This window comes from Rhincodon typus, chromosome 9 (assembly GCF_021869965.1).
Source record: "Rhincodon typus isolate 14 chromosome 9, sRhiTyp1.1, whole genome shotgun sequence".
NCBI classification, from domain to species: domain Eukaryota; kingdom Metazoa; phylum Chordata; class Chondrichthyes; order Orectolobiformes; family Rhincodontidae; genus Rhincodon; species Rhincodon typus.
In genome coordinates, this window is record NC_063340.1 from 15,883,080 (window position 1) to 15,903,259 (window position 20,180).

Below are 20,180 nucleotides of genomic sequence, written 5' to 3' on the forward strand. Positions count from 1 at the left end.
TTTTATTTTGAAATCCTGTTCTAAACAACATTTTTGAATGTAGCCTAAATATCTTGAAGGTTATCTATACCTATGTCTGACTCTTAGGAATATCAGCTTAAACTTAAAATATGTCTTTGCAGTGTATTACTATGACTAAGCCAAGTAACACAAACAGTTAAACCCTTTCTGAAGCTATACAGTATTTTTATTGAATTCACTGGGCAAGGTTTTCGCACCACAGGGTGGCACAAATTAAGTCAGTGATACAGATGGCGTAGCCATCCATGAGCAATCTTTCGTTCCCTTGGGTCAAAATTAACTGCAGACTGTTCTACTAGAGCAGCAGGATGCCATTTCCACCTTAGAACAAGGAACTTGGTTTGCTGCTTTTTGTACTTCCTTTGTCACTATCCTTGAATTTAGATTTCTGTTCTACTAATAGATTTGCAGTCCAAGTTGCTTGAAATATTCTTCATTTGAAAAGACCTCTATGGGGCACCTAGGGGAACTGAAGATGTTTAATTTTTTCACATTGACAAACTAGCCTAATCCCAAGTAAGTAAGCAACCTTCTAGTTGACAGGTTAGAATGAAACATTTTTATAAAGTCTCAATTACAGTCACTTTGTACAGAAACTGCCTCATTTCAATTCATCCTTCCAACAATTACTCCTTCCTCCAACTTTATATTACAAGAATTCTTTGATTTTTTTCAGCTGGATAATGTGATGGTGAGTCACTGAAACATATTCACACAAAGTTTCTGATGTTCTTTAACCACAAAACAGAAGATTATGAAAGCCATACATATGAGACAATTAGAAAGATCTTAATACAAACGGCAAAAAAAAATTCCCCCCGCCCAGCTTCTTCTCTTCAGATTGTGACTTCGAGTCTGTTGGCATACACCTTTCACAATTCACACCTAAATTTTCAGTTAAAGTAACTTGAAGATTTTTATCCAAATTCTTCTGGCTCAGAACCTCCAGAAAACACCCAGGTATCTGATGAAGGGTCATCTAGACTCAAAACATTAGCCTGCTGTCTCTGCATGGATGCAGTCTGACCTACTGTGATCTCCAACACTTTTTGTTTTCAGTTCAGATTCGAGCATGTGTAGTAATTTGCTCCTAACTGGGTATTGATAACTGGTTCCCCAGGACTAACAGCTTGATTCTGCTGCAAGGAGAAGCTGTTCTTGTTTCTGAACTGAACTCCTAGTTTTTCTGAACTGAGACCTTGAATCTTCTGTTCTGAAGTCAAAGCTAACCTAATGGCTTTCTGGTCTGTTGTAAGCTCAGCAATACACACATTACATCTAATGGGGTTCTTCCAGGCACTTGACTACAATCACATGCTTGGAATTGATGCACTCAAGTCACTGTTTCAAATAACTTTGTGATCTGCTTTAAAAAATTACTTCACAGAACTAACCTATATGCATCTGCCACATTTATGTTTTGTGATTTGGATTTAAAATGCATAATACACCTTCATTACATGCTGTTTAAGGAACATTGTGAAAGCTTGGACTAAAGATGCTAAATTCTGTGCTTGTTCCATAGAGTCCCTGCAGTGTGGAAGCAAGCCATTGGGCCCAAAAAGTCCATACTGACCTTCCAAAAGGCATCCTACCCTGGCTGATCTCCTTACCCTTTCCTTGTAACCCTGCATTTCCCATGGCTAACACATCTATCCTATACATCCCTGACATTATGGGAAATTTAGCGTGGATAGTCAATCTAACCTGCACATCTTTGGACTGTGGAAGGAAACCGGAGCACCCGGAGGAAACCCACGCAGACACGGGGAGAGCGTGCAAACTCCATACAGATAGTGGCTGGAGGGTGTGAGACAGCAGTGCTAACCACTGAGCCATTGTGCTGCTACTGTTCATTTTGATTATTTAGGAAGATTAATATAGCTGATTTTCTAAAAATGCAGGAGCAAATGGAACAATGTTCTATTTAGGAGAACTAAAACAAAAAAAAAATTGGACAAGCCTGCTTCATGGAATACTGGCAAGTCTGCTGTAGAGTAGTAAAGCATAAACCAAGAAAAGCATGTATATTTGTGAAATCAAGGAAAGCATGGGAGAGTGTTCCCTCTCTCCAAGTAAAGATATTCCCCAGAGAATTTGCCGAAAAATGGGATCCTGTATTGAAATACAGCAAGGATACTTAGCTGCTTTGAGATATGTAGCATTCGTATTTTATAGTATAAAGATCAGTATTATACAAAAAACAATAATGATGAGTTCCCAACTAAAGTGTTCACTACATGTCATCTGGTTTAATTTTTAGACAGTTCTGAGATTAATCTCCCAACTCCAGGTAATGTGGAAAGAGATTGGCTCTTTTTTGAAATGTCTTGACAGCACATTTTCTATTTGTTCTTCATTCAGTAGCTGTGGTCACTGCAGCAGTACTGGTTGTGATTCATGTAACTGCATGAATGTCCACATCTCTCAATTATCTCCTGATCAGATAATGAATATTGCTCTGATGCTTTACACCGGTTTCAAAACTTTCACTTTACAGGTTCCAACCACCTCCTCTTTACCATGGACGTGCAATCCCTTTACATGTCCATTCCCCACCAGGACGGTCTTAGGGCTATCCATTTCTTCCTGGAGCAAAGACCTGAACCGTCCCCACCCACCATCACCCTCCTCCGCTTGGCCAAGCTCGTCCGCACTCTCAACAACTTCTCTTTTAATGCCCCTCATTTTCTGAGGGGTGGCCTTGGGCCCCGGTTATGCCTGTATCTTCATGGGGTACGTGGAACATTCCTTGTTCCAGTCCTATTCCGGCCCCCACCCACAACTCTTTCTTTGATATATTGATGCTATCATTGGCGCTGCTTCCCTGTCTCATCCAGAATTGGAAAAGTTCATCGAATACGCCTCCAATTTCCACCCTGCCCTCACTTTCACCTGGTCTATCTCTGACTCCTCCCTTCCCTTCCTCAACATCTCTGTTTCTAATCTGGGGATAGACTGGCCACTAATATCCACTATAAACCTACTGACTCCCACAGCTAGTAGAGATAGTAGGAACTGCAGATGCTGGAGAATCTGAGATAACAAGGTGTAGAGCTGGATGAACACAGCAGGCCAAGCAGCATCAGAGGAGCAGGAAAGCTGAAGAAGGGTCTAGGCCTGAAACGTCAGCTTTCCTGCTGCTCTGCTGCTGCTTGGCCTGCTCTGTTCGTCCAGCTCTACACCTCGTTATCTCTGACTCCCACAGCTATCTGGACTATACATCCTCACACCCTGCTTCCTGTAAAGACTCCATCCTCTTCTCTCAGTTCCTCTGTCTCCGTTGCATATGTTCAGATGAGGCCAACTTTGACGATGGAGCCTCTGAAATGTCCACTTTCTTCCTCAACCGAGGATTCCCCAACACCGTTGTCGACAGGGCCCTCAACCGGGCCTGACCCATCTTCCGCACTTCTGCCCTCAACCCTTCTCTTCCCTCTCGCAACAGCAATAGGGTCCCCCTTGTCCTCACCTACCATCCCACCAGCATCCATATCTAGAAGATCATCATACACCTCCAGCAAGATGCCACCGCCAGACACATTTTCCCCTCCCCTCCCTTATCCACTTTCCACAGGGACCGTGCTGTCTGTGACACCCTGGTCCACTCTTCCACCACTCTCAACATCTCCCCACATCCCCACGGCACCTTCCCCTGCAACCGGTGAACGTGCAACACCTGCCTATTTACCTCCTCCCTCCCCAGTATCCAAGGGCCCAAACATACCTTCCAGGTGAAGCAGCACTTTACCTGCACTTCCCAGAATCTAGTTTGCTGCATTCGCTGCTCACAATATAGTCTCCACTACATTGGGGAAACAAAGCATAGACTGAGTGACCGCTTCGCAGAACATCTATGTTCTGCTCACAAAGAAGACCCTGAACTACCTGTTGCCTGCCAGTTTAACACACCACCCTGTTCCCTGGCCAACATCTCTGTCTCTGGCTTACTGTAGTGTTCCAGCAAGCTGGAAGAACAGCACCCATTTTCCGCCTGGGGACCCTGCAGCCCTCCAGACTCAATATTGACTTCAATAATTTTAGGCCTAAACTCTCCCATGTCCCAGCCCCCTACTACACACACCAGGCCTTGTTATCACTTAGCCTGCCATTACACACTACCTATTGTTAATCACTAACAGTCGCCATTAACAACTATTCACCCTCCCAGCCAGATCGTTATCAACTCCTTTGTCTATCCAACTGCTCTTCTCTCTCTTCGGGCTGTATCCTATCATTTACTCCCTACCCCATCCCCCTCCCCTATTTTCTGCATATAAACCAATGTTTTCCCAGCTACCATCAGTTCTGAAGAAGGATCACCAGACACGAAATGTTAACTCTGATTTTTTCTTCACAGATGCTGCCAGACCTGCTGTTCCAGCAACTTCTGTTTTTGTTGTTGTTGTTATTGTTAATGAATATTGCATCATGTGCACATAAACTAAGGCTTTGTTTTGGTCATTTGCTAGTGCATTTGAGAACAAATGTTAGTAATGTGAGTTAAAGTTTTCAAGACCATTTGTCTCATCTTGCTGTTTCCTATTAGAACTGGGAGACTTACAACTGCACTTACAGAGCAGTTGGACTGTTTACACTCCACAAAAGTCTTCATATAAAACGGGAATTTGTATGATTATTGAGCAGTTCCAGAACTTATTGTACACCAAATGCATATTTTAATGGAGGGACAATACAAGAATGGTTCATTTTGTATACTTACATTCAAGTCAATTTATGTTCTATAATGATGTGTGGAAAGATCAATTTGAACAAGTGATATGATATTGCTTAGAATTTTCAAAATAGTCAAATATTATCTCGATCATATTGTGTGTATATATATATTTTTTTGTTTTCCACAGCGGGCATTCAAAGCTGCATAGAGGACAGATTTTGTTGAACTCTGATCTGGAGCTGGATGAATCTATTTTGGAGAAGTTTGCATTTTCAAATGCACTTTCCCTGTCAGGTGAGACTCAAAGATGTGGATGAACTTCAGATCCTGTACATTTTTCTCATTATATCCTCACAATTATTGTACATAATCATTTTTCAATGCATCACCAATATTCAACCTGTTTTTAAAATTGATATACCATTGAGCCATCATATTAATGATCGTCTTCAGGTGTAATGTTTCGTATTGTCTCCCCCCAAGATTCTTTTGCTTAATTAAAATTAAAACCATTTTGCATTGTGTGTGTGTTTTGGTAGATTTTCTTTATTGTTGCAAATAGGGTAGAATGCTGGAAATCAAGTGTCAATACACTCTCAGTTATCAGAAAAGTTAACGCCTTTGTTTAAACACGATGGCTCAGTGGTTAGCACTGTTGCCTCACAGCACCAGGGACCCGGGTTCAATTCCACCCTCGGGTGACTGTCTGTGTGGAGTTTGTACGTTCTCCCTGTGTCTGTGTGGGTTTTCTCCTGGTGCTCCGGTTTCCTCCCACGGTCCAAAGATGTGCATGCCACGTGAATTGGCCATGCCTAATTGCCCATAGTGTTCAGGGATGTGTAGATTAGGTCAGTTATAGGGGATGGGTCGGGGTGGGATGCGCTGAGGGTCAGTGTGGACTTGTTGGGCTGAAGGGCCTGTTTCCACACTGTAGAGATTCTGTTCTGTTCTGTTCAAATGCAGAATTCACCAATTTACCTGTCTTCTAGGTCCAGGTTGATAGAAAACATGGACCAGGTTTCTGTACTAACAAGAATTGCTATGTATTACAAGTAACTAGAGTCTAGCTACAGGTAAACAATTACGAATCATCGGTATGTAACTCTACCAAATAAAACTCCAATCCCCTTAAAAAGTCCACTTAAAACACTTTTGACAAGGGCAAAAACAAATGAGAATATTATGCATGGAGAGAAAATTGGGAAAGCATTTCAGTAGTCTTTGTTTACAGGATCTTTTGAATTGGTTCTTGGACTGATCAGAAGGTGGCTTTCTTTGGCTTTAGCTTTCCAGATGCCCCTGCTGGTTTGCAAGAGGTACAGGGTGGCTGGTTCACTGATTAAAGGTCTCTGATTTAGCGACTGTTGAAAGGAAGGCGAATGGGTTTTCATCAGGCTTAAAGTGGCTTGTTGCAGAGAACAGAGTTCATGGGCTACTGGAGACCTGATGGCTCTGCTATATCTTGTCCACAGCCCCAAACTGTTCAGGTACCTGACAATCAATCACAAAACTGACAGGCAAAAGATATTTGTCATTGGTAACTGGCCATTAATTGCGAAATAATCTGCTACTTGTTGCCAACCAAAGCTCCATTTGTACACAATCCTTCGCCTGCAATTCATCAGCAATCTTGTCCCACTACTGCTTAAACCAACAGTTGTGTACATGATCACATTTTGCGCATTTACCTCCTCCCTCCCCAGAATCCAAGGGCCCAAATATACCTTTCAGGTGAAGCAACACTTCACCTACACTTCCAAGAATCTAGTCTACTGCATTTGCTGCTCACAATGTGGTCTCCTTTACATTGGGGAAACGAAGTGTAGACTTGGCAACCGCTTCACAGAACATCTACGTTCTGCTCGCAAAAAAGACCCTGAACTACCTGTTGCCTGCCACTTCAATGCACCACCTTGCTCCCTGGCCAACATCTCTGTCTCTGGCTTGCAACAGTGTTCCAGTGAAGCCCAACGCAAGCTGGAGGAACAACACCTCATTTTCCGCTTGGGGACCCTACAGCCCTCCAGACTCAATATTGAATTCAATAATTTTAGGGCCTAAACTCTCCCATGTCCCAGCCCCCCACCCCACACACCAGGCCTTGTTACCACATAGCCTGCCACTACACACCCCCTGTTGTTAGTCACTAACAGCCCCCATTAACAACTATTCACCCTTCCAGCCTGATCGTTAGCAACTCCTTTGTCTGACCAGCTGTCTTTCTCTCTCTTTGGGCTCTATCCTATCGTTTACTCCCTACCCCACCCACCTCTCTATTTTCTGCATACAAACTGACGTTTTCCCAGCCACTATCAGTTCTGAGGAAGGGTCACCGGACCCAAAACGTTAACTCTGTTTTCTCCTCCACAGATGCTGCCAGATCTGCTGAGCTTTTCCAGCAACTTTGTTTTTGTTCCTGATTTACAGCATCCGCAGTTCTTTTAGTTTTTATTTAGTTGTGTACATGGTATTTACAATGAGTATCAGGTGCATGCTTTCAAAATTATGTCGCTATCCTTGAAATTCCTGGTTTTTAAAACGGTTCTTTTTATCTTTTCAGCCCACAATTAAACAAACACAAAAATGACACAGTCTTTACATTATATAGAGAGAAGTTCCAGTGCATTTACAGAACAGCTGGATCCTAATCTTTTTCACTCACTCTTAGCTATGTAAATACCCTTTTCCGGTATTAACGGTGTGGTTTGTTAACAATGTCACTTTTAGTAGGCTGAAAGTGGGGCTTAAGATCAAGCTGAGTTGATGGGGGGAGCATAGGTTGCCTTCTCTGAAAGATACTAGTGAGTCACTCAATGAAAGTTTGGCAGCTTCCCAACTGTTTTCTGGGACTAGCCCACAAGTTATCATATCTTTCGAATTTGGTTTGACTTATTGTCGTTTTGCAATCTTAAAGCTTTAATAGTATTACAAATGCATTGTTTATGATGTGACATAGTATTGATGTTACAGAATGACAAAGTCCAATTCAGCATCAGCTATTACATAGGAAATCTATGCACAATGTAGCTTTTTATTTTTTTTTAAACTCACATTTCATCCAAGTTATTAAAATCTTTGGTGATTTTAAAAGTTTCTAATCTTATCTTGATTGCAGTAAAACTTGCCATCTGGGAGGTGTCATTGGATAACTTTGTTGAGTCCATTCAGTTCATTCCTGAGGTGAGTAATGTAACATTTTCCTTCATCAGATCGTCAAGCATGTCTTACCTGGATCTTGAAATTAAAATAAACCAAATAAAGTTCGGTTATGATTGGAATATAAATGAAATGGATGCGAAAGCCAGTTAGCTACCATGGTTTCCACCTTGATTTGTTGGCATTGCCTGGAATTTATTAAATATGACTCCAGTTTTATTAATTTATCCCTCACCTTCAAAGTATTTCACAGCTTCCTCTGTAATTCAGTGAACAAGTCCATTGTCGTGTAATACAGGGGACAGGTTCGATTCTTGGTCATTCCTGAGTTTGTCAGTCTCCATCACGGAGATATGGAAGTGTTACAATTGATCTTCATGAATGCACAGCTGATAAGGACAAAATGAAACAGCACTGTAGGCATAGCTAGATCGTAGCAGTTCAAGAAGATTGCTTGCTGCCACTTCCCAAGGGCAGTTGGGAATGAGCAACTCATGTCGACCTCACCAGTGATGCTTTCATGAAAAAACTTAAAAAAAAACTTGCTTTGCACAATGGAAGAGATTAAAAAGACTCTGTCAGAGCAGCAGGGAAGACCATGAATCTATTCAGCAAAACTAGGAAGCTGCAGTTGCAGCTCTTAGAAATTTGGGAGTGACCAGGAATTGGCAACCCTATGATGCAGGACAATGAGGGAGAAAGTAAAGAAGGTGAGGAGATAGTTCAGAGAAGGAAGAACTAAATGGAAAATGAGGCGCAACCTCCAGGATTGAGCAAGAAACCCGTTCCAACATAATTTCATTACACAATTATGTGTGTTGGGAAGATGGGAATATTTTGATACATGGAATGAGCAAGACACCCTTGCATCATACAACATGAGGATAGAGCAGAAATCTGCTCACCATTTAAATCATACTAAATGCAATATTTAGAAATCATTTATGTATTACACAGAGCAAATCATCTTTCTCTGTGAAGATCTGGACAAGAATATAGGTCCACTTTAATTTGAGGCAGGTTGTTTTCTAATAATGAGAAACAGCCCATTCCCCTCGTCTAATTGTCGCTCATCTCTACTCTATCTCCTGTGCTACATGTATGATAGATCAAATTAATGAGGATTATTATTAAAAGAAAAGCATTGGCTTAAGAGACATTATGCCTCAGCCCCAAATTTCTTGAGCTTTGTGTGATCTAATTCTGAACTCTAGGTATAAGCATTACTTTTTGTCAATTTAAAAGAAATGAGTGCCATTAAATAAATCCAGGTATAGTTAAGTACAGCCCAATTTCACCCAACATGTCAAGCTAGCATGTTAATCTGTGCTTTTTTACTGAAACCTATGTATGTACAGTATTTGTAAACTTGACTAGTTCTGATAGTCAGATTCATACCTTCAAAAGTTCACTTAGCTTCACAGCATTCTGCCTTTTTATTCAGATGCTGAAATCAGGAAAACAAGTGAAACTTACACGTTCTGAAGTCATGCAGAAAATTGGTGAACTGTTTGCCTTGAGGTAAAAATTTACTTCTGAAAATCCACCAATGAATAGATATGAGCTCCACATCTAATTCTTTGTTTCTAAGTAATGCAGTAGGAATTCAAGGATCACGAAGACAGCACTAACATTGTATTGATAATAACGTAATTTACCAAGAAGCATTTAGTGGCCATATTCCTGCAGCATCCTTGATTTTAATTATCCCATCATTGCTGACTGTACCATCACCATGGTCCTCTCTTTCCCCCTTAAAATCTACCTTGGCCACGTTTCATTGGGTGGCAAGCTTATCTGTGTGTTGTTTCTTGGTAATTACCGTTAAGATCCATGCATTCAAACCAGACTACAGGGAAGTAAACTAATGAGAGAAATCATTAGATTAGGTATTAAATCTTCCAAGCATCCTGCAGAGATAACAACAAACCAGCCTGTATCACGAAGAACATTTTTCAGAAATTTGGCAAGGTTAAACATTTGAAGTATGATGGGAATCCAAAATGGGGTGCATGATGTATGATAACTGCCTATAATCTATGAACCAAAACAGACACAAATACAGATAGTAGAATTTTTTTTTCAGGTTAGGGAATCTTATTATCTCTTTTAAAAAAGAACCCAAAGAACTGTAGATGCTGGAAATCAGAAACAAAAACAGAAATTGATGGAAAAGTTCAGTGGGTCTGGCAGCATCTTTGGAGAGAAAGCACAGTTAATGTTTCGGTCCAGTGACCCTTCTTCAGAATAGATTATTATAACTTTGTCTTTTTCTCTGCAAATTCTCTTTTCCTATATAAATAATAGTACCAAAATGTCTTGTGAGTATTAACATAAGAGTTCAGCACCACATACAGCACTAATCTGCCTGGTGTTTTCCGAAATTTGTTCTCTTTCAGACATCATATAAATTTGAGTTCCGATCTCCTGATGACCCCTGATTTTTACTGGGACAGAGAAAACCTGGAACAGCTCTATGATAAAACTTGTCAATTTCTGAATATTAACCGACGTGTAAAGGTATGTGTTGTCCTAGGAAATAGTGACAAGCTAAAATCTGTGCATGTAATAAGCATAGAAATAACTCTGTGCTGCCAGTGGGAAAGCTGCACAGTTAGGCCATAGATGTCCAAAACTGCATTTTCCATGTCTCAGAAGTGAATTAGAAGTACTGATAAACTACATTTTTATACAAAGATAACTGAAAATGTTCTATTTCATGAATGTGACAATATTTATTAGCAAATGATGTTTGTGCTAGGCAGATCCTTGTATTTGCATAAATAACTTATTGGGAAGTCTGGAGTGACTAGCAAAGAAAGCATCATATCTAAAGAAAATCTAACCACATGGTCTAGAAAGGTTCAAATTGCTATTTGAACTGTATTTAGGCTTTTGTGATTAGAGAATCTAATGTGTATGTATCAAATATGTGCTATTTATTATTTGCATCTCATGCACACAATTGTAGAAGAGACTAATCCAGCCTAATATATACCATACCCAGGAGTTTCAGCTTAAAATTTTACTGAATCACATGTGGAATTCTTCCTGCAGTCACAGTTAAGGAATATTATTAACATTAAACAGAATTTCACATTGTACATGGAAAGCATAGATATGACGCAACCAAAGATTGTTTATTTGCTGTCAACTTGATTTTTCATTTATTTCAATAGGATGACCTGCAACTGAAAGCAGGTACAGAGCAATTGGAGCTCATTTCATTACTTCTATTTTCACAAATATTCAAAACATTATTATTATCATTATCGGCATTGTAATTGATGACGTATAAACTTTTCACTATACTCATTGAATATATTTGACAATAAAGGCTATTCTGGTCTACTATATTTTAACTAAAAGATTTAGCACTTTAAAACTTATCTGTTCCATTGAATAATTCATCTCTGTTTGAGTTTGAACTTTTTTTTAATGCAGAAATTTCAGTACAGAAGCTGGGCACTAAGCCCAGAATTAGCTATTGTTTACACTGAATTTTCTAATTTTCTTCATTTCTTCTGAAGAACCTACCTTGGAAGAATTTCTGGGTCTACCTGTACCATACATAATTTTAAATATGGTAAAGTGCTGTTGGATGATACTAATCACTGAAATATAGAAACATAGAAAATAGGAGCAGGAGGAGGCCATTCGGCCCTTCGAGCTGCTCCGCTATTCTTCACGATAATGGCTGATCATCCAACTCAATAGCCTAATCCTGCATTCTCCCCATAACCTTTGATCCCAATAGCCCCAAGTGCTATATCTAGTCACCTCTTGAATACATTCAATGTTTTGGCATCAACTACTTCCTGTGGTAATGAACTCCACAGGCTCACCACTCTCTAGGTGAAGAAATGTCTCCTCATCTTGTTTTTCACTTTCTTGAGTGACTATTAACATCTTGTCATTCATCTTACAGATAATTCATAGAGTCATAGAGTTGTACAGCACGGAAACAGACCCTTCGGTCCAACTCATCCATGCCAACCAGATATCCTAAATTAATCTAGTCCCATTTGCCAGCATTTGGCCCATATCCCTCTAAACACTTCCTATTCATGTAGCCATCCAGATGCCTTTGAAATGTTGTAATTGTACCAGTCTCCACCACTTCCTCTGGCATCTTTTTCCATTACGTGCACCACCCTCTGCATGAAAAAGTTGCCCCTTAGGTCCCTTTTGGATCCTTCCCCTCTCACCTCAAACCTATGCCCTCTAGTTTTGGACTCCCCTATCCTGGGAAAAACACCCGTGCCCCTCATGACCTTATAAATCTCTATAAGGTGACCTCTCAGCCATTCAGACTTCAGGGAGAATTGCCCCAGCCTATACTCGGAACACTAATGTAGCTCCACACATCCCAGAAGATATAATTAGTATGTTTGGGATGGTGGCATGGTTATTCAAAGTATGCAAATGGGTAAAAGAAAGTTATGATCCTGGAGAAAGAGCACAAACATGATGGCTGTGCAACACGTGCTAGTTGCTCTTCAGTGGAAAGAATCTTAAAACTACTTACTAATGTGTTTATTTCACACATGTGGAGATAGCAAATAGGGATCATTTGCACCACCATCCATTTCTAGCCTGGAAAGTTAAGTTGAGAGCAGTGGTGATCTTGATTGTCAGTAGCAATACTGACCTCCAGTGGTGTAGGTTGACCTTGCTACAGATGACATGGCTCCTACGATGACTCGAAGCCTTTCGAAGCAATTGTACTCAATCATTGCCAAGTAGGTTGCCAAGGTCTTCAGAGGTAGTTAGTGGCATAATGAACACAGGAAGTGCAGCCCTGATAACTGCTAATCTGTATGACCAGCCTTTAATCTTGTGTGACATCAACCATGAAACAGTGTATTCGGGGCACTTTAAAAACTACCTTCATTATCATTTTACCTGTTTAGTCAATTCACTTGTAATTTTGTTTTCCCCTAAGTTGCAGTGGCAGTTTGTATGCTCGGAATTTCTTTTCACATTTCCTCATTTATGTTCCTTTGGTATTGCTGAATTCTGAATATTTCATCTGATAATTTTCGTACTGGCAATTTTGCAGATCGTATTTACTTTCGTTTTCCTACATACGCTCCTTCCTGTTCTAATGTCAAGAAAATCTGAACAAAAAATGAGCACAGACATAAAGGTCAAAAAGCCACCATCCCTTTGAGTTATACATTTCAATTGAAATTGCCCTTTCACCAACTCCCGATGGGTAACTGCAGCACGATTTATATCACAGTAAGTCAAAACTCAAAGAAAAACAGAAGTTGTTGGAAAAGCTCAGCAGGTCTGGCAGCATCTGTGAAGAAAATATCAGAGTTAACGTTTTGGGTCCGGTAACCCTTCCTCAGAACTCAAAGCAAAACTTTGAGTTTTTGGAGGTCTGGCATCATTACACTTCCCTCTGTTTCCAGCTAGGTATGTTTAAATCTTGGCTCTGCAATGCAGAACAAACTGGACTTACTGGGAATGACTCACTTTATACTGTCCCTAATATCAAGAAAAAAAAGTGTATTTTAACTAGAGTAGCACTATAAGAGGTCTCATGCTTTTGCCAGAGCAGAAGAGAAACTATAGTTGCTCCTGACATACTGTTTGACTATTTAAAACAAGTAGTAATTGGTCCAAATAGTCAAATCTTCAGATTACTGGAGACTAGATGTACGGCCCAGGAAGCAAATCTGCAGAAGTTCCGAGTTAATGTAGGTTGCTCAAGTAGGATGGACTTAAGACTGGCAATTCCCTGCTCTCCTGGAACCTCCAAACAGATCTCTAACTTTGAATTGGAATCAGTGAATCAGACAGTTCTGATGTGCTAACCTTGATAGTTATTTGGGAAATATTAGAAAACTAATTCCAGGTGTAACTCCAATATGACTGACCCACAATTACAATTATTACCCCACCCTGTACCCTATCTCTCGACATTACCTGATGAACCATCCATTCCACATTACTAGTCCATTCCATGACTACTCTCTGACCAGCCAACCCCACCCAACTTGATTATCACCAAACCTGCTTGACAACTGTTCACCCTACTCACCTGTGATCTGTCCAAACTTCAACTCTACCCATTTACTTCACTCACTTAACCACTCATTCCTTCACACTGAACGTTTAAACTTATATTATGACAGCCAGTGTTGTATAAACAGGGCATGCCTTGTTTCCTCTCCCCTAATGCTTCCATGCTGCTTCGATTGAAGGTTTGCTCAATGTTTCTGAAGAATTTGGGATCCAAATTCTTGGCCTGAAATGCAGAGCTGCATCAGGGTGGAGTAAAGTAAAAGCGTTGTGGCAATCCGATATCGATAACAGCACTGCAGGAGATCTTGGTCACTGTTCAAGGCACTAATTTCCTTATCTGAGGCATCCTGTCCCTTCAAATCACAAGCTATTGACAGACAAAACTCTCTTTTGTGCAGGTTTAAAGCAGATTAAAACTTCCCTTACCATACATTAATTGTTTGCTTTCATCCTGATCTCAGAAGAACACCTTTACTGCGGCAGCGTATCACTTTTATTTCTCACAGAAGTCATCCTCCTTGTAACTTCTTTGAGTAAGGTTAAACACAGTTTTTTGTGACAGAATCACATCATCTTACAAAGGTGATTCAAGGTCAGATTATTTCAGCCAGCAAACAGAGAAAGCTTTCATTCCATATATTTATACTGGATTCAAACCCTGGATCCAGAGGTGAGAGGACAGACTGCTGAACTATGGTGCCACTCATCCCACAAAGTCGATGTTTCTATTTATATTCAAAACTCCAGTAGCAGGACACAGCACTGAATAACTAGAAGTAATTACAATGGAATAATCTGGTTAAATGGTACATATAATGTTGAAAGCTGCAAGGGTGACAACATTACACTCATTTGAATCTCAAATCACACCATGTTTAATATTTACACTCTATGTAGCTTTAATTGTAAGGGATTGTTTTATTTTCTTTGAAGCCCATATTTATACAAGCAATACCAATCATATTGGATGGGAGTTAAAGTACTGATTTTTTTACTCACTGTTAATGCAAGGTAATACCACAGCTGTATAATTGCTACCTCGTTTGCTATTTTAGTAGAAAATAATATTACATTCTAGCATAAAAATGGTGTAGTGAGAATGCACTAAAGCAGATGAAAAGGGCTTTCAATAAGTGGGAAAACAGGACTTAACTGAAGTACATCTAAAACACGCCAGGTGTTGTAAATCTGAGATAAAAACAGAAAATGCTAGAAACATTCAGCAGGTTAGGAAGCGTCAATGGACTGAAATATTTAATATTTAAGAGTGTTGATTTTTTTATAAGAACTGGGAAAAAGTATAGGCTTAAACAATTTATAAACAAGTGCAGAGCCAGGGAAAGGAGCGGGTAATGGGGTTGTGAGGGGCAAGTTAAGAAAGATCTGAGCTTAGGAGAAGGACGGAGGTAATTAAATGGACAAAAAGGAAGGAAGTGCAAAGTAACAGGACAAGTAAAGAAGCAAACGATCCATGGGGTGTAAATATGGTTATAATTGCTGTCTGCGATAATGTGAGCTGTGGTTATAATCTAAGGATATTAAGCTGAAAGCTGATTCTGAATGGAAATGACTTGCTGAAAGATGAGCTTATGCCAAGTTTCACTGGAGCAACTGATGGAAGCTCAGGACAGAAAGGGATGAATAATTGTAATGGCAAGGGACTAGAAATTCAGGTTCATGCTTGGTGACTGAATGGTAGTGTTCAGAAAAGCAGTCATCCATTCTGCATTTGGTCTCCTCAGTTTAGAGAAGACCACTTTGTTAGTAATCAGTACTATATCCTAAATTGGAATAAATTGCTGGTTCAGTTGGAAGGGGTATTTAGTGGCTATGACACCAGGAAGGAAGGAAATGAAAGGGCAGATGTTGCATCTCTTAGATTTGCAAGGGAAGAAGCATGTGAGTGATCCAGGGTGTTCCAGAGAAACAACTTAGCACAGGGATCTTTTCTTTGTTCATATACGTTTCATTGACTCCAGTTTCTTCAAAATTATTCCTAAATTATTCCAGCTCTGATAAAAGGACATTGAACTAAAACATTAACTTTGTTTCTTACCCCACAGATAATTGCTGAATATTGCTGTTTATCTTTTACAATATTGACAAATGTTATTTGATCTAAAGGAAGCGCTTAATGGGTTACCCATAGTAATTAAGTGGCATTTTTAGCAATTCTGCAAATCTTTAGGTGTTTCAAAGTCAAACATAATTTTAAGAAGTAAATATCAATTACCATATTTTGTACCAAACCAATGACAAAATAATTCTGCTGCTTAGAATTCTTTCTATAAAATGACAATGCTAGTAACTTGGGAAAGAGGTAGTGCCACTGCTTCAAGTATAAAAATGAGTAATAATAGGAAGCATAAAACACATTTTCTAAATGAAGAGCTAGAAACAGTGAAAATCAAAAGATAGCTATGGAGTCATAGAGATGTCAGCATGAAAACAGACCCTTCGGTCCAACTCATCCACGCCAACCAGATATCCTAGATAAATCTAGTCCCATCTGCCAGCATTTGGCTCGTATCCCTTTAAACCCTTCCTATTCATGTATTCATCCAGATGCCTTTAAAATATTGTATGAGACTCCACCACTTCCTCTGGCAGCTCATTCCGTACACAAACCACCCTCAGCTTGAAAATGTTGCCCCTTTTAAATTTTTCCCATCTCACCTTAAACCTATGCCCTCTAATTTTAGACCCCCTACCCTGGGAAAAAGACCTTTTCCATCCACCCTATCCAGGCCCCCCATGATTTTATGAATCTCTATAGGATGACCCCTCAGTCTCTGACGCTCCAGGGAAAATAGCCCCAGCCTATTCAGACTCTCCCTATAGCTCAAACCCCCAAAAAAATGGTGGACGGGAGAGAATCTTGGCTGTAAGAGTTGTTTTCTATTGAGGTTTTTTCAGTGCTGGAGCTGATTTCTTCACTTTCCTGAAGTGGTACTTTTGGTTTCTTTACATTTTTGCTTTGATTTTGGAACTTTTAAAAAAAGATCAAAAATGACGATACTTTAAACAGGAGGAAAGTGAGAGAGAAGGAGGCGGAGTTTCAGGAGGGACCACATGGGAGGTCGGAGAACGGCTCTTGAGTACAACAAAAAAAGTCAAAAAAAAAATACCTAGGGTTCATGTGCCTTGATTATTAAAATTTTATAAACAGGTATTCTAAATTATTAAAAGTTCTAATGGAATGTGAGCCTTTCTATCTAAAGGACTGGAATACCACAGCAGAAAGGTTGAACATAAGTGGACATCTTTTAAGGTGATTGGCAAAAGAACCATAGGCAACATATGGAAAAGCTTTTTACACAGTGAGTGGTTACAATCTGGAATTCACTGCTTGAAAAGGTAGTGAAGGCGGATTCAGTTGTGGCTTTCAAAGGAATTTGGATAAAAATTTGAGGGAAAAAATGCAGGCTACTGGGAATGTGCAGGAGAGCAGGAAATAGCAAAATTGCCCTTGCAAGGAGCTGCCACAAGCTTAAGGGGCCAACCATCACCCTTCGATACTATTACCATTTTATGAAGTCATGCTACAGTTATGCAAAACCCTGGTTAGATCACATTAGAGTTATACAGCATGGAAACAGACCCTTCAGTCCAACCTGTCGATGCTGAACGTAATCCCCAACTAAACTAGTTCCACCTGCCTGCTGCTGGTCCATTTCCCTCCAAACCTTTCCTGTTCATGTATTTATCCAAATGTCTTTTAAAATGTTGTAATTATGCCCATATCCTCCACTTCCTTAGGAAGTTCATTCCACACGTGAACCACCCTCTGTGTAAAAAAAACTGGTCCCTCATGTTTTTTATAAATCTCTCTCCTCTCACCTTAAAAATGTGCCCTCAATCTTGAAAACCCCCATCCTAGGGAAAAGACACTAACATTAACTTTATCTATACCCCTCATGATTTTATAAACTTCTATAAGTTCACCTTCCAACCTCCTGTGCACCAGTGAAAAAAGTCCCAGCCTATCCAACCTTCCTTTATTAACTCAGACCTTCCATACCCAGCAACATCCTGGTAAAACTCTTCTGAACCCACTCCAGCTTAATAACTGGGTGATCAGAACTGGACACAGTACTCCAGAAAAGGCCTCATCATTGTCCTGTACAACCTCAACATGACTTCCCAACTCCCACACTCAAAGGACTGAACAATGAAAGCAAGCATGCTAAATGCCTTTTTAATCACCCTGCCTGTATGTGATGCAAACTTCAAAGAATTATGTTACCTGCACCCCTAGGTCCGTCTGCTCTACAACACTACCCAAGATCCTACCGTTAATTATATAAGCCCTACTTTTGTTTGTTGTACCAAAATGCAATATCCTGCATTCATCCAGATTAGATTATCCATTTTCCAGCCCATTTACCCATTTGATCTTGTGCAATCTTGGACACACAATACTTCAGGAAGGATATCTTTACCTCAGAAGAAGTATCTTAGATTTTAGCTCAGTGGTTAGCACTGCTGCCTCAGAGTACCAGGGCCTAGGGTTTGATTCAACCCTTGGGCGACTGTCTATGTGGAGTTTACACGTTGTCCGTGTCTGCGTGGGTTTCCTCTGAGTGCTCCAGTTTCCTCCCAAAGTCCAAAGATGTGCAGGGTAGGTGGATTGGCCATGCTAAATTGCCCATAGTGTTCAGTGATGTGTAGATTAGGTGGGTTACGGGGGGTGGGTCTGGGTGGGATGCTCTGAAGGTTGGTGTGGATTTGTTGGGCTGAAGGGTCTGTTTCCACATAGATTCTATGATCTATGAAAATACCTAGACACCCAAGTGTTAAACTGCAAGAGTCTCAAACTAGGATAAAACATGTTTTGAGTTCACAAGAAGAGTCATACTGGACTAAAAATGTTAACTCCATTTCTCTTTCCACAGATACTGTCAGCCCTGCTGAGTTCTCCAGTACTCTGTTTATATTTCAGATTTCCAGCATCCACAGTGTTTTGCTTTAACAGAAACAAGGTTTTTTTACAGGAATAGTGATAAATATTTCTTCTGACTGGGAAATCCAGGTGAATCATAGAATAAAATAATAGAACTTTTTAGTACATAAGGAGGCCATTCAACCCATCGTGTCTGTAATGGCTCCCGAAAGAGCTATTCATTCTCTAGCCCTATCTCTGTAGCCCTCTAAATTAATTAATTTCAAATACACAACCAGCTCTCTTTGAAACGTCATACGGAATCTGCCTCCACCACTCTCCCAAGCAGCGTATTCCAAATCCTGACCGTGAACCTAACCCTCCCTCTACTGACCCCTTCTCCCGCTTCCAACACACCCCCTCCTCCTGGACACCACCCCAAGGCCTCCTACCCTCCCTCGACCTCTTCATCTCCAACTGCCGTCGAGACATCAATCGCCTTAACCTCTCCACCCCTCTCACCCACTCCAACCTCTCCCCTGCAGAACGTGCAGCCCTCCACTCCAATCCCAACTTCACCATAAAACCCGCGGACAAGGGAGGCGCAGTTGTAGTATGGCGCACTGACCTCTACATCGCCGAGGCCGGACGCCAACTCTCCGACACCTCCTCCTACCGCCCCCTTGATCATGACCCCACCCCTGAGCACCAAACCATCATCTCGCAAACTATCCACAACCTCATCACCTCAGATGACCTCCCACCCACGGCCTCCAACCTCATCGTTCCCCAACCTCGCACTGCCCGCTTCTATCTCCTTCCCAAAATCCACAAACCTGAATGCCCTGGTCGACACATTGTCTCCGCCTGCTCCTGCCCCACCGAACTGATCTCCAACTATCTAGACTCCATTTTCTCCCCCTTGGTCCAGGAACTCCCTACCTATGTCCGTGACACCACCCACGCCCTCCACCTCCTCCAGAACTTCCAATTCCCCGGTCCCCAACACCTCATCTTTACCATGGACGTCCAGTCCCTCTACACCTGCATTCCCCATGCAGATGGCCTTAAGGCCCTCCGCTTCTTCCTGTCCCGCAGGCCCGACCAGTCCCCCTCCACTGATACCCTCATCCGCTTAGCCGAACTCGTCTTCACACTCAACAACTTCTCTTTCAATTCCTCCCACTTCCTACAGACAAAGGGGGTAGCCATGGGTACCCGCATGGGCCCAAGCTAGGCCTGCCTCTTTGTAGGTTACGTGGAACAATCCCTCTTCCGTACCTACACCGGCCCTAAACCCCACCTCTTCCTCCGTTACATTGATGACTGTATCGGCGCCGCCTCGTGCTCCCACGAGGAGCTCGAACAGTTCATACACTTCACTAACACCTTCCACCCCAACCTTAA

The 20,180-nt window shown here is 41.0% G+C and overlaps 1 protein-coding gene across 4 annotated transcripts in view; it reads left to right on the forward strand.

The window, feature by feature from the left end:
* The window catches only part of rmnd1 (required for meiotic nuclear division 1 homolog), a 91,056-nt gene that overhangs the window by 59,161 nt on the left and 11,715 nt on the right, over positions 1–20,180 (forward strand). For all 4 annotated transcript variants that reach the window (XM_048601265.1, XM_048601263.1, XM_048601261.1 and 1 more), the window contains 4 exons: positions 4,887–4,993; positions 7,815–7,879; positions 9,300–9,376; positions 10,255–10,375. In XM_048601265.1, coding sequence (XP_048457222.1) covers positions 4,887–4,993; positions 7,815–7,879; positions 9,300–9,376; positions 10,255–10,375 — 370 coding nt within the window. The remainder of the gene's footprint in view (positions 1–4,886; positions 4,994–7,814; positions 7,880–9,299; positions 9,377–10,254; positions 10,376–20,180) is intronic.